The 15,520-nt window shown below is 34.6% G+C and overlaps 1 protein-coding gene across 9 annotated transcripts in view; it reads right to left on the reverse strand.

Moving 5' to 3' along the window:
• The window catches only part of LOC105212724 (heparan sulfate 2-O-sulfotransferase pipe), a 33,279-nt gene extending 19,194 nt beyond the window's left edge, over window positions 1–14,085 (reverse strand). Inside the window, exons 1-5 of one of the 9 annotated variants that reach the window (XM_011184938.3) lie at window positions 13,254–14,082; window positions 6,130–6,296; window positions 5,625–5,683; window positions 1,671–2,233; window positions 513–667 (exon numbers count right to left, since the gene is read on the reverse strand). In XM_011184938.3, coding sequence (XP_011183240.2) covers window positions 513–667; window positions 1,671–2,233; window positions 5,625–5,683; window positions 6,130–6,296; window positions 13,254–13,342 — 1,033 coding nt within the window. In that variant the 5' untranslated portion in view covers window positions 13,343–14,082. Of the gene's footprint in view, window positions 1–512; window positions 668–1,670; window positions 2,234–5,624; window positions 5,684–6,129; window positions 6,297–13,253 lie in introns of all 9 variants that reach the window. The other 8 variants (XM_029040576.2, XM_054230217.1, XM_011184928.3 and 5 more) reach the window with 8 other exon arrangements.
• Window positions 14,086–15,520: the final 1,435 nt, after the last annotated feature.

Raw genomic sequence — 15,520 nt, forward strand, 5'->3', positions numbered from 1 at the left:
CAAAGTGGTAAAAGCTTCCGGAAATAATCAAGCTCTGTTTGTGTAAGCTTTCGAAAATTTTTAAGTTGTTCTTATATTATAATTAATATGAGCATACAATTTATTTTCAGTTGACTATTTATAAACAAATCTTTCATATTGGATCTTATCTATTTTATATAGTTTGCATAGTGGATCTAAGTAGCAACAAAGTGCTAAAAGCTTGCGGAAGTATTAAAGCATTGTATATGTTAGCTTTCGAAATATTTGAATTCAAAATTAATACCTCATAGGATACTCCCTAATGGCCAACTGCCTCAGGAGTAATTTTATAGCAAAAAGATTTAAAGATAATTATTAAAATATAAAATCGAGATAATGGATCCTAATTATATCAAATGTAATTATCACAGAAAATTTTCGAAATTGGAAATTCTTATGTCGAGTTATTTCGACTTCCTATACATTTCAATTTCTATATCTAGTATTCGAAAAATTGTATATGTATGTGTGCAATAAGAAAAAAATATTACGGTAATATATCTCCGTTGCTCCCGAAAAGAATTTCGGTATGTAATGTTCCAGCACTGTCAGCGTAATATTAGTCTCTTCCCAAGTACCAATTACCGCATAATGGTTTTCAACATTTCTTTTAGCCCGCTGCATTGCATGATACGAATTGAATGGCCTATGAGTGAAAAATATAAAAAACAAAAAAGTAATATGTCTCTATCGAATCCTTTATCTTAAGTTTACAGCACCGATTTTATAAACTGAAATCTTAATACTTTTTCAATTTGCTACTAAAAAACTAACATTCAAGAAAGTCGACTTTATTATTTTAGAATTACTTTAGTTTTACCTAAAAAATTACCATATGGAGTTCTATATATACTACGTTTATGCTTCATTTCTACTCGGTTATATTATACACGGGTAAGTTCAACCCACATGCATAAACACTTTTTCACCACGAGTTAAATGATCTACTCGGATAGAATATACATATTTTCTTTACGTATGTTGACGAGTTAACTCGGATGCATAAACGGATCTAGAGTTAAGTTGAACGTCAAATCAGCTGATTTTTTGTGCCGGTGTATATTGTTTTGACAAATTGCATATACAGGGTTCCCGTATTGCCAATTTTTCGCTAAAAACGCCAGGTACTGTGTAGTAAGTACTACAGTAACCGGTTATTGGTTACTTTTTGGCACAGGTTTTTTTGTGGCCCACCCGTGGCACTATGGGTAGTCGGATAGTGTAGCGAAAACCGGTTTTTTGCAAAAACTTCGACGAGTGGGTAGTTGGTTTTCGTAGAAAAACCGGTTTTTTGGATCGGTCAGTGGTCGGTTTTGCTCGTGCATTTCTGCCCGAACACCTCTCAACCGATTTATGCCGCACACCCCTTATATCTGCAAAATACGGACATATTTTTAATACGTGGCAGCCCTCAATTTAATTCAATTCAGAATTTACCCCGAGTAGAGTATTTGCCATTTATGCTTATAGGCTTGACCCATGTAGAATATAACCGTGTAGAAATGAAGCATAAACGTAGTAATAGTAAAATAGGAACAGTCTAAATTCCGTTTCTCTTCAAAATAAATTGGGAAATACTTCAAGCCGCTACTACAACAATTGTGTAAACTAATTCGAATAAGTTTTAGTTCCGAAGAAATATTACTCACATACATAACTCTCTATTTTGACCACAAAAAAATAGCATTTGTCGACGATGATCGCCCAGACCATGTTCCTCGCCTTGCGCAAACACGCATTCCTTATGGTGTTCTAGGACACAAGTATCGAAAGATTTCTTCAACCATGATATGCTGGGCACTTTATATTGACCGGGGAAGTTCCGCACACGTTCCGCAATGTACCAGGGAGCACGCACATAGTAAAACCAACTAATTAGACGCTCGACTGGATGTCGTACCAGATTGATATAAATGGGCCAAGGTAAATTTAATTTCTCAAAATCAATGAAAGCCACATGCTTTGTATATGTTGTTCCCTCTCCTTTGTCCATTATATCTTCGATGACACTTATTTCAAAAGTCGGTGTCAGCATGACAGTCTCCATGGGTGAGGGTTTATCACGACGGGCCTCGTATCCATGGCGTTCGGCGAGTAAATTCAAAAGCGCCATCAACGTTTGGCTACCGACTTTGGGTACACGATTGAATAGGACGATCTCTACTTGAGCTTTTGAAGTTTGGTTTACACTCTCTGGTGTCAAGTGCGGCAACTGTTAAAGGATCGAGGTGGAAGCAAGCGGAGAGCAAGACTTACAATGTGCACAACTTTTATACTTTTACTAATATTTGCTCTAATTCATTTAATATGTACAGTTTGATTTGTACTGCTTTTGTGTGAATTGATATCAAGTTAATTTAAGTTTATAACAAGATAATAGAAAGCGCAAGCCAACCCCGAAATTGTTAACGTGGTGAATGAGAAAACGTTTGAAAATTATACGACAACCGTATATCTTCGATAAAATAGCGATTATTACTGATCGGACACGGATTTGGTTTAAACCTTTTCACTACAAGTGTTTATATTGAGTTTAAAATATCTTAAAATAATAGACAATACTTACCAATTTTTTTTTGTATCTCGTAAACATCGAAAACTTATTTTAAATTAATGTCCAGATATTATTAAAAATTACTTATTGATTCTTACGTAATATACAAAAAAATAATTGTCGTACGCAAAAAATATATTGAATGGAGTATTAAACCAACAACTAGCACAAAGCTCTTTCTAAGATAATTCAATAGTTGATAATCGTTATTTTTCTGCCTATTTTATTTTATGAAATTAACTAATTACCAAGCGAAAGTATGACAAAATAACAGTCAAAGATGGAAGAAATAGTTTGAATATTCTCACTTTTTGTAATCTACTGATCAGTGAAAACTTTAGGGAATGTGCTTTAACGCTTTATTATTAAATTCAAAATAATTGCCCACTATTGCCAGCAATAAACCAAAATAACTATATTTATGTATTATAACTACTAAATAATAACACTTTATTGATTTCAGTTGTCATCGGCTACACGAGGATACATCATCGAATTACAACACACATTTTTTAACTGGGCCGATTTCAATAAAAAAAAAATTAATAATAATTTACAAAAGTAATTCTTGACATCCAAATATCATTGACATCGATAAGCTGATAATTGTTGGTTTTCAATTCAATACTCAGAGCCTACATACATACATACAAAGTGTATGTCTGAAGATGTTGACAAACGCAAACCAAATTTATTGCACACTGCTTCTCATTCAACCGGAAAAGTTGGTGAGAGCAGCAAGTTGCAGTCAGCTGAGCCAAAGCAAGAAGCCACTTTTGGAGACAAAGACATGCGATATTCAAGATGCCATAGAACCACCAACATTGTGGTGAGTAGCTACACCGCGAGTACCAGTGTGCATATTGAAGCCTACTCAGAGCTTACATATGTCAAACCACTTTATTGGACGATCTTGAAAATGCGCAAATTCTATACACCATGGCAAGGTCAGGGTAACGTACTACTTCGAATGGTGTTGCCTACAGTGGTGGCAAAAATTATTATATTGCTTTTGACTAAAATGTGTCAAGTTTGTATTTGTATTAAAAAACACATTTGAGGCGTGAATTGGCATAAATCGTCAGCAAATAAATAAGAGGAGATGAGTAACGACCTTTTTAATTTGCAAACTTTGCATTCCTTAAAGTAATCGCTACTTCAACAGTAATATACAAAATAAAGTAAAAAAGTGAACTGACAAACTATTTTTAATAGTCTTATAAGTCACCGAGACAAATAATAAGTTTTAATATAATAAGTCATTATTATTTAACGATCGACACATTTTCAAACTGCATCAATTAAACCAATATTCATTTTATGGTTTTGGATATTAATTCATAATTCAATGCAAAATTGTAAAATATTGTAATCTTTGTCATATACCCATATTTCGAATTAGTATCATTCTTATCCAATAAATAATAGCAGTATTTCTGAATTAACCCACATTTTTTCTGCTACCCTACAAGACTGTTGTTGGCATGTAGAAGAAGTGACAATAAGCAAAATGCGATTTCACTATATAAACATTTCATCTATAATTATATCATATAGATGTTGTCTATAAAGCTGAGAAACCCGTTGGAGTATAAAAAAATACAATTTTTTCCCATATAAAAAATTAATAAAAAAAGGCCAAATAAGAGATTAAAGTAGATCTTAAAAATAAATAAAATCCATTTCTTGTGTTGTATAAAAAATAATCCACATAAATAATTCATAATTCATATTGCACAAGTTACAATATTATATATCAAAACACTTTGTCGCACCGATTTGCACAAGTATAAATAATATAAGAACTTTGCAGTTCCGACTAAAATTATTTTCGCCTTGAAATAGTTCAAATGCAGTTTGTACCGCCTACCTGAGTTACTTGCAGCTTTTCATTTTCTTTCAAATTTTTCAAATAATTCATAGACCCTGACACAAAGTTGAAAGGTTAGTGAGTGGCCAGAGACATGCAAAAGCATAGTCCAAGTAGAATAGAATAGATATAGAAGAGAGGACAGTATTCGTAAATAGTGTGTATGCTAAAGGCCAAAGGAGTAGATAGTACAGAGAACTAAAGTGGCGAATTTTTATGCATTTCGATGTGGGCATTAATGGCTTTCAAATATGTGTACGAGTATGTGTAAACAGTTTACGATGTTTATATGTATGTATGTGTCAATGTATGCGTGTTTAATATGTAATTTGATCATTAAATGTTTATGCTGAGTTATTTGTTAAAATGTGTATATGTGTTGCTGCAAGTATGTGTGTTTGAGTATGCTCTTTGGAAGACCCATTAACAATCCAATGCAAAGATTGAACAAGTGAACGATGTAAATGCATTTACTGCAATGTGGATCAGAAGGGTAATATCTTTCGCCTGATTATTTATGCACAAATAACACACGAAATCAATCACAAAGTAAATTATTTATTGAAAATATATTGCACAGCTTAACACAAAATTATTTAAAATGACGATTACATCGGTATTACTAAATTAACACTATATTGATATGATACGTTGTTCATTATTGCACACAAAAATTAAAAATATCATAAAAGAAACTGTAACAAGTTATTAAAAGTTAAGCAATTGGCATATCTTTTTCATCGCATTTTTAATATTTGTTTTTTTTTTTTTTTTGAATGTACACATTTTTTTTGATACACAGGTATCTTTGTCTTGACATAACATCAGGCTAAGACATACGATACTCGTCGCATAAACCGAACAATGCATATGAGAATATGAATATATGCATTTGAAGACGCAAGAGTAATGTCCCGTACCATTAACGCGATACATGCACGCACTTCAAAGTAACCGATGTTGTATGGTATGAACGACATAAGATCTATGTATATAAGTATAGTATGTACATATATGCAAATAACTGGAACCAAAACAATATAGTATGTCCAGTACCATGACACCATGAAATGAATAAATGCTTACGTGGATTGCACTAACAACCAACGGCGATTTTATGTAATGGCTTCGATGATTAAGCAATATATATTTTTTCCTTTCTTTTAACACTAAACTTACCTGGCCGGTGCTCTTGAGATATTGATAGGTGCCATGTAGTGTATTGATATTGTCACGTCCTGAAATTGAAGAAATAAATATTGATTGAGTTACCGGCATGCGCAATATATAAAAGTACAGGTAGCTTAGTTGAAAAAAAAAACATCAAAAATATAAATATAAATACGTTTCAATTACTCGGTATGGGGCGTATACGTAACATTGTAGTTAAAAAATTTTAAATTACAAATTTTATTGTTTCAATTTGTAATAAATATATAAGCCTTCAGGAGGTAAGTAGTATATTCTAGAAGTATTTTACATATAAAAACTCATTTTAGAAGCAATGTCAAGTTTTATCACGGATACTTTGAAATTTAAATTCTTATCAATTTAAGTTTTTGACTTTTACATTGAAGCAAAGTAATATAAATTGAATAATGAAATTACTGTTTTAGAAAACCCATAGGTAAAACTAATAGTCCAAAAGATTCTAGGTTTCTTAATCTCGTCTTTCATTACTTACTCGATGATTCCCTTGTATTGAGTTGATTGCCAGTTAAACCGAGTGCTGAGAATTCCGATGGTTGTAATTTGATTTCCATCTCCTTAAGGCGACTGTTAAGTTTATTTGTGTGCATGAAAAGGAAAAATGTGCATGATATCGCCAAAATAGCGATGAGTTCAATGGAGCTGTAAAAAATATAAGGTAAAATAAACTTCAATGTTAAATTATGATAAATGATATTTATATAGCACATTAAGAGCAAGTGAAGTTGAAAATTCTTAAAAAATATACGTCGCAAATCAGAATCAAGAAAGTAAATAATTTTTAAAAGACATGTACATTTTATTCATTCATTCATGCATCGAAAACATATGCTTGCCATACCAGAGAAAAATACCACAAATTCGCTTTAAACACTTCTACGATTCTGCTGGTAAAATGTCATGATTATGTATGTAGAATATTTCATTCTTGTGCTGCTAATGAAGCGAACGAAAAACGAGGAACAGTAGTCGCTTTTGTTAACAAGCATATTTTCTCTTTGAGCATAATTAATAAGCATCTTAAGATGAACAGAGAGGTCTTTGAACTCATGCAAACGCACCCGCAGGCAGGTGATATGGCGGTAAAATTTTTAGATTGCTTAGAAGCAAGCTAAGCTGAATAGAAGCGCGCAAAAACAAATTAAATGTAAACCAACAATATGAGCAAATGTTTGTACGTGTGTTGTTTGTTTGCGTTTTACACATTGCAGATCAGCTGAATAAGAGTTCAAGCACCTATGGCTCTTCACGAATAGTTGTTCAATAAATTATTTAAGTGACCAAGCCACGGGTCTACTAAGCAGCAGCCAAAGCAACGATGAATCGTCAAAAATAATTTAAATAATGAAGGTAAGGGTCGATTTGAATACCGGTTTCCATGCATATTAATTGTAAGAAATTTTTAATGAAATTTTCACCGTTGAAAAAGAGGCTGTCGCTGAGTTCAATGAACGCTCTAACTTCGAACGTATGCTGGTCGATTTAATGAACTTGCCAATATGTGAGCCATCGCGATTATATAATAATATTTTGTTTGTCGTTAATATGTAAATCTCCATATTTTATTGATTTTAGTTTGTTTGACTGAAGAAATACTTGTTTATTATAAAGGCGAATTCTTTTAATAAATATGATGGTATGCCTTTACTTCTTTAAAGATTTTTTTTTTAATTACAAGTGTCTTTCATTCGCCGAATCTGGAGAGTGGCAGTTCAAACAAACTACTGGTAGAGATTAAATTAAATGGCATAACCAGATCAGCAATAGAAAGAGGTTATACCACTTTAGGGAGATATTCTCAATTCAATTCAAGTGCTTAATGTTGTTGTTGTTTTCATTTGTTATGACATGCGAGCAGTGTACAGACATATCTAGCAGAGAAATGGCGTATCGAAGGCGGATGTAAACTTCAATAATTATATTTACACATTCCGAAGAAACGATATCTTCTTAAACAGACAAAAGCACTTCTGAGGACTAGTATTATATATTTTTTTAAATTCAACTGAATTTATATTTTTTTAATTTTATGTTAAAAAGTTAATTTATTATCTATATATATAAAATTAAGTGGCAAAACTTCCTGTTCGCATACTCCTCCTAGACGGCTTACCCGATTTCAATGAAATTTTCAGGGGTGATTGGGGTCTGTGTGGAGGGTGCACATAAGAAATTTAATGTGTGTATCATTGCACGTTTTGCAAAAAAAAAAAAAATGAATTTGCAAGAACATTACTATATTCCAAAATACCACCATATTTCACTTGGAATGCACCATTGAATACATTTCAACGACGAAAGCAAGGGGAGCGTGTTGACGGTTAGCCAAAGGTCCGTAAAACCGATGCCATAGGACGAATTTAAACCATCCATCCGAACAACGCCGAATGTTTCTATTTGCGTCTGCTATTGGTCAACGTGCGCGGACCAAGATCATTTGATGATTTGAAAACTGTTGACGGTCAGTTGTGTACGACGTATCGTGAAGCATGTCAGCGATTGCATTTGTTAGAAGATGATATGCATTGGGACACCGCCATAATAATATCTACATGCCTTCCAAAAGTCAAATCCGCAAGAACTGTGGAATAAGTTCAAAGACTGCATGACCGAGGACTTATTAATTTTGGCGCGTAATCGAGCATCGGACGCAGACTTGCTATATACATTGCAAATGGATAATGATGCTTTGATATTGGTTGAAGATCTGTGCCTTACAATTGCGAATAAAGCATTAGCGCATCTTGGCATAACTGCGCCCAATCTTTCAGCGATTGATATGCTTGACCATGAGCTTCAACGTGAACAACAATACGATTGCAATGAATTGCGTGCTTTCATACAAGCTAACATTACCAAATTGAATATTCAGCAGAAAAATGCTTATGATAAGATTATACGAGCGGTTGACAATAACGCCGGTGGATTCTACTTTCTGGATGCGCCCGGTGGTACAGGGAAAACGTTACTGATCTCTTTGATTCTTGCTACTATACGGTCACAGCAGAAAATTGCGCTGGCAATTGCTTCGTCAGGCATCGCTGCATTCAGCAATTCAGCATATCGAGGAATTAAGCAATGGCAAAAGTTTTGCGAGGAGCTGGGATAGTTCTATGGGATGAGTGCCCAATGGCTAACAAAAAGTCATTAGAAGCTTTCAATAGAACGATGCAAGATTTACGCCAAAAGCAACAACTTTTTGGCGGAGCATTAGTCTTATTATCTGGCGATTTTCGGCAAACTTTGCCAGTCGTTCCTCGATCAACTCCTGCCGACGAAATAAACGCATGTTTAAAATCGTCAGTTTTGTGGAGACATGTTCAAAGGCTGACTCTTACCATCAACATGCGAGTCCAATTGCAAAACGATCGATCCGCAGCGGCGTTTTCGAAGCAGTTGTTGGACATTGGCGAAGGCAAAATACCAATCGATGATACCGGTTTGAACACATTGCCGAACAACTTTTGTACACTTTTACAATCGAAAGAAGAATTGATTGAAAGTGTATTTCCGAATATTGTTCAACACGTCAACGAAATCAATTTTGCCATTCAAGAAAAACTGCCAGGAGAAGCTAAAACATATACATCGACTGATAGCGTTTTGAATCAAGATGAAATAGTCAATTATCCAACTGAATTCTTGAATTCTTTGGATCCCCCCGGTCTGCCACCGCATAGTTTGGTCCTGAAAGTCGGTTCACCCAATATACTTCTACGAAATCTGAAGCCACCGACTTTTATGTAATGGCACAATACTTTCAGTCAAAAAATTGTGGCCAAATTTGATTGAAGCAACAATACTAATATGGCAAGGCAGCAGGTGAAGTTGTACTCTTAACACGCATTCCCATGATTCCAACGGACATGCCGTTTGAATTTAAGCGCTTGCAGTTCCCAGTACGTCTTGCCTTTGCGATGACCATCAACAAATCGCAAGGGCAAACGTTTCAAGTGTGCGGCGTCAATTTGGAAGAACCGTGCTTCTCGAGAGTGGGAACACCAAGGTGCTTATTCATTTACGCGCCAGGTGGAAAAACCAAAAATATTGTATACCAATATGTTTTATAAATGTTTTATAAATAAGTAACAGTTTTACAACAATAAATAAAACACAAAGTAAAAACCCTTAAGAGTTTTAATCGATTTAGGTGTAGCGAAGCGCACAGGGTAACAGCTAGTAATTTTATAAATTTTTAGTTTAGTAATACCTAATAGTTACATTAAACGAATTAAAGAATTAGCTCACATAATATCATAGCGAAAAAAATGAGTGGAAAAGTTTTAAGATTCATTAACTGTGAACCAACCTCTAATAAGAGAATCACACATTTTACCAAATACAAATCATTTAACGAAAGTTGCTGTTTCATCATTTAAAATTAAGTTATTCATACAAATATGGCAAATTTCTACCAAATAAGTGCATCAGTGAAAGAGACTAATTATGACCCATTTCTATATTTAACTAAACTACACTTATTAGGTTGTTAAGTGTGGGTGTCATAAGCGTAAGTGAAAATTTCGAACATTTTTTTCTCCAAATAGATGACACCCAAAACTTGTGAAAGTTTACAAGGCGTTTTTAAGTGGCATAAATTAGCAAAATTCGAGTTCAAAAAAAATATATCAAACAAAACTGACGGCAATTCGTAGGAGAAAATTTGCAAAAAACCGTGACGAGAGCACATAATGCTAATCAATTTGGCGGTAGTAGCTGAAAACAGCCAATCTTTAACGGCGTGTGAACACATGCGTTACACATATGTAGCTATGTACATAAGTACATGTATCTACATATGTACATATGCCTGTGTGTTCATATGAGCTAAAGCATTAGCATTTTCAAATGTCGGCGCAAATATCAAGATTTTTATTTATTTTTTATGTAAGAAAAATATTTGCAAAATCTGAATATTTGTATGTCTTCACCGAATGTTATCTCAAAAAGCTGTTGTAAAACCATCAAAATTACGCAAAACAGCATTAGAAATGTAATGAAAATAATGAAGTGAAATGTTACAAAATTCATTATAGACACTCAAGTTGCTGTTGAAAGCGTAGAAAGTGGCGACAAGATTTATACGGTAGATAGACAGACGCCCTCTATTTGTTTTTCGCTCTTTAGAAAGATACCAAAAAATATGCTCATCTTTGACGATAGATCAGTGATAGAGCAATACGTCTACAGAGCATGGAATATGGATATTTTTTTGAGTTCAAAAAATATTAATTTTGTCGTGTTTTAAAAAAGCTAACAAATAATTTAATTGAATGGTTCCGTGAAAAAAAGTTTATAATACAAAAAAACAATCATTTTTTTAATTTGTAATTTCAAATGAAATGAGTTTTGAGTGAAATATAAGATTAATATTTACTTTACTGAACTATATATGTACATATGTACATATGTATGTATATTGTGTTTATATATTTTTCTTCTTAGGTTAAACACTCGATAACATCCATGAGTATTCTTGATACTTTTTTTTACCAAAGTTACGGAAGCTATACTATCCCTGTAGATGTAATAATTTATAGTTCATATATTGTAAAGTAGGAAATTAGGTTAAGTTCTATCGCTGACCACCGCAACGGGAATTACGTACTGCAGTCTTATTTAAAGTCAAGAAACTCTATAGTTAGATCTCAAGTATTGATAAAGCCCCTTGAACCAATAACAAGTCTATTGAAAATGAGGAGCTCCGTCACAAAAATTTTACAAATAAATATGCATAACAAAAAAATTATTTTTATAAACTAATTTTCGCTCCTTTTTCTCTTAAATTTTCAACCATCAAATTAACGAGCAATTATTCTTCTTTTTTCGAGCGCGTAATGCACGAAACAAGATGTGAAAATGATCTATAACTAGGAACTACTAATCCAAAGTGTCACAGAGATCTCGATTCATCGCCTTTCAATATTCTTATCATGGCGTATTCTAGAGATTGTATAGCACATGGTGTTCTCAAGAAGGATAACATGTCTTTATAAAAACTTGGTAGCGATATTCTTGCATTTCATTCAATTTAGGGCATCAAATGCAACGCTGACAACATTCAGAATCATTTAATAGAATTCGTGTGTTCTGTTCGTGTCAATCTGTTGGCAAATGGACCTAAGTCAATTTTATACAGACTTGTTTGGCTTCGAATGCAGAGCTAACTATGTATACAGTCAGTGCTTACAAATAAGCAGACATGTTTAAGAAATTCGTAAAAGGATTGCACCACCATATAGCAGATAGAGGAAAACACCAAAATTTAAATTTGGCGCGTTTATACCGCCTCAAAAGGGACGACTAAGTTGAGCATAGACATACATATGTACTATATGTTTACTAGCCACAATTAAGTGGATGACACACCTGTAATGCGCAGACTAAATTCGTACGTAAGCATTTCGCTATGCAACTGCGCGTCTAATTCAAAAATAATGAATTTTTCCCCGCACAGCAGTCGTATTAACTGAATTTGCGTCAATTATTTCTATACAAATGAACAAATTATATAGCATTATGGCAGAGAAGAAAAACGTTCGCCTAACACTTTTCCCCAGTTGGTGGTGTGCATAAAATGAAAATTGAGAGTATCAAAAGCAAAAAATTTCACCTGACATCTGGATATTACAAGTAGTTTACGAGTTGCGCGAAAATCTATAAGCCAATATTTATGTTCGTATGTATGTGTGTATGTATGTATGTTTGTGCGCTTAGATAGTTAGGCGTGTTTGTGGATTTTTTATAAAATGCAATTCACTTTTCTACGTTCAAAGTATGCTGCTGCGGTTGCCTTCAAGCACACGCATATTTGCACTACATAGCCAACCAGTTATTATTTGCAACAGCCAACTTCAACTTTATTTGGCCGTAAATGGCGCTGTTGGCTATCCGTATACGTATGTATGTACTATGTTTGAATGTACGTATGCACATAGATTAAGTGTGCGTCTAAAACAATTGATACCGGTTTGTATTTAATTGGAAACTAGGTGATATCAATTTGGAACAAACGCTCCTGCTGTAGTCCACTGCCACTTGCTTAGTTTCAATGATTTTTACTCCACTGTTTTGGTGCTTTCTAATGCTTTCAATGTTTTTGTTTTTTTTTTTTTGCTATTTATGTAGTATTTTTCTTCTGTTTTTTTATTTTTGTTCTTTTTTTTTCTCCGACTTTTTATTATTTCTGTAATGTCATTATGTTAGGAGTACAAGCGTACCATTTCGCTAGATTGCTTTATGGCTTCTTTTACTCTCGCACGGCGTCATTTCAATTTGATGACTTCAATTCGAGTTCAGTAGGTTTTTTCTAGCTTTGTAATTGTGTTATTTGTATTTTTTCTGGCATTTTGTTTTTGTAAATGGGTGAGAGCGCGAAAAATTGGTCAATTGTTTAGTTGTGCAACTGGCCACCAGGAAGCGGATTTTTACTATGAAAGTATTTACAACATTCACCGCATATCCAACGGGAGAGTGCATAGTACGTACTGTGTGTAATAGATATTTATCATGTTTCCTGTAAGACTAGTTTCAGTAGTACCGTGTTGGCCTAGACTGGCCTGATTCGGCTGATTTAAAGCGTTTAAAGTGTGTACTCACCGTTTCGGGTATGGTATTCGGCGATATTTGAAAGCGTTTTCCATGTCGCGTAGTTTCATTTTGAACGATTTTTCACCGCCCAAACTCATTTCGAACACACGATCTTGGCAATGATTAAAATCTAATTTTATACGCGGTCAAATTAGACGCGGAACTGTTGTTGAGGTACAAATAAATGTTTATTCTAAAAAAATCACTAATACTTCTTGCTACAGTTAACTGTTTCTACACACTTGAAAACGTAAATATATTTTTAATTAGTATGCACTTGCGCTATTTAATTGCTTAAGTATTATTGCAATTGCATTCAATGCTTTAAACTTGGCTATTGACTTGATTCTATTTTTTTTCTTCGAACTGTGTTAATATGTGAACTTGACAGCCAATGCAGAAAAGCAGACTCAAGACTCAAGACCGACTTCAGCACACAGCTAAACTTTCAAAGACAAATTGAATGACTGTATGTAACGCAAGAAGCGCACGAAACGCCGTTGATGGTTTTCAAAAACGTCTTAAGCGATTGGCAATCGCGGTTAAACTGAAATTTTCTGTCGGTCTCTGACCGCTTTTTGGCCAACTTGCCAGCTAATTATCGTCAGCAACAGCAATGAGCAGCGGCAGCAGCAGCAGCAACATGACACGACCATAGACAGACAGAACCGTCGCTTCGCGTCACGTCGCCGCAACTCAGCGTTTCCACTCGATGGAGTTATGTACGCTCGCTCGTTCGCTCGCAACGCTTCATGTCTTTGCCGCATTTCTACTTTTTCAGCTTCGATCGTTTGTGCGGCATCATGCTCTTATTATAGTTTTTGTTGTTGCATAGCTTTCATTTTACTTCTTTCATACCATATTTCTTTGCACAGCTGCTGCTGCTCCACTCAAAAGAGTCAATATATGTGTGTGGGTATTTGCATACTCACATTTGTGTGTGTGTGTTTGTGTGTATACAAGTGCGTAAAGGTGTTGACAAATACGAGCTGACTTATCTATGTTGTATCTTACTATGAACACATTGTATTTGTTCCGACAGCGACAGTTAAGCTAGAAGTTGAGGCTTAGAAGTGAGCTGAGTTTGGCCAAGTAAGCCAAAGCATAGCCTAAAGGCTCTCTGACCGCATAGAAAAGTCGGAATTGCCATGCACATGATCAGCCCGTTGTGGCGCATATATGTATATATAATGATACATAATTACACACATTCATACATATATGGGTGCTATGAGCATAGAGCAGCATGCCACTAGTATCTCCTTCATTTTGCTCACCTTCACTGTTGTGGCAAGGCAAGGTAGTAAGGAGAATTCGCCATAACTATAACTTGGCTAACAGTTAACTAAAGACGGTAGTGTACTTTAATTTGTTTACACTCATATATGTACATTGTACATACATATACATGCATAAATATGTCTAACCAAACATGTACGAGCACAGTTGTTAGCATACAATAAGAGAATGGTTACCGTTTTGTAGAGCATAAATATATTTCTAATTATACACACATGTGTGCACATAAATATTAGCCATAGTTGCAGCATTGCATGCACAGGTGTAAATGTTTAACCAACATACAAACATATGCTTGTACATATGTAGGTACACATGTAGCACAGAAGTGCATAACAGCGAACTACAAACGGTGACTACGTACGCGTTCCAAAGAGCATCACAACGGCTCTGCATCTATTCACGAACCCTAAGAAAACAGACACTCGTACAGAAGCTGTTTATTATTATTTCCTTCATTTGTGGCAATGCATATGTACGAGTATGCTAGTGAAACGGTTTCAGCGCGAATGAGAAAAAATTGCTAATCACATCAACGCTTATTAATGTTACGCCAGCAGCTCACTTTATACGCAGAAATGCCTATCTAAATTTGGTTATGTCATTTGATGCGTGGGCGCCCTTGTTTTGCAAATTTATGAGTCGAAAGTCTTTATTATACGTACTATTTGGATCTTACTCCTACTAAGCCTCAGCTTCTAGCTATCTTTCAACAGGATAAAATATTAATTAAGGCTTTCGCTCCTATTAAGGTGGAGTCTTTGATTCACTTTTAATATTAACCGACACCAATAGTATATACTCTTACAAGGACATCAACCAGCTGGGCAGAGGCACCTTCCCAATTAAGGGCCCGGACATTCCAGGTGCATGCCCTTGATTCGTAGTCCTTTAAACGTTTGCAGTGATCGTCATCAAAATTGGGGTCTCTCATCCGAGGCTATTGCTTCCTTTTCATTGGGGGGTGTTTTTATGTG

Source organism: Zeugodacus cucurbitae, chromosome 4, assembly GCF_028554725.1.
Source record: "Zeugodacus cucurbitae isolate PBARC_wt_2022May chromosome 4, idZeuCucr1.2, whole genome shotgun sequence".
Lineage (NCBI taxonomy): Eukaryota > Metazoa > Arthropoda > Insecta > Diptera > Tephritidae > Zeugodacus > Zeugodacus cucurbitae.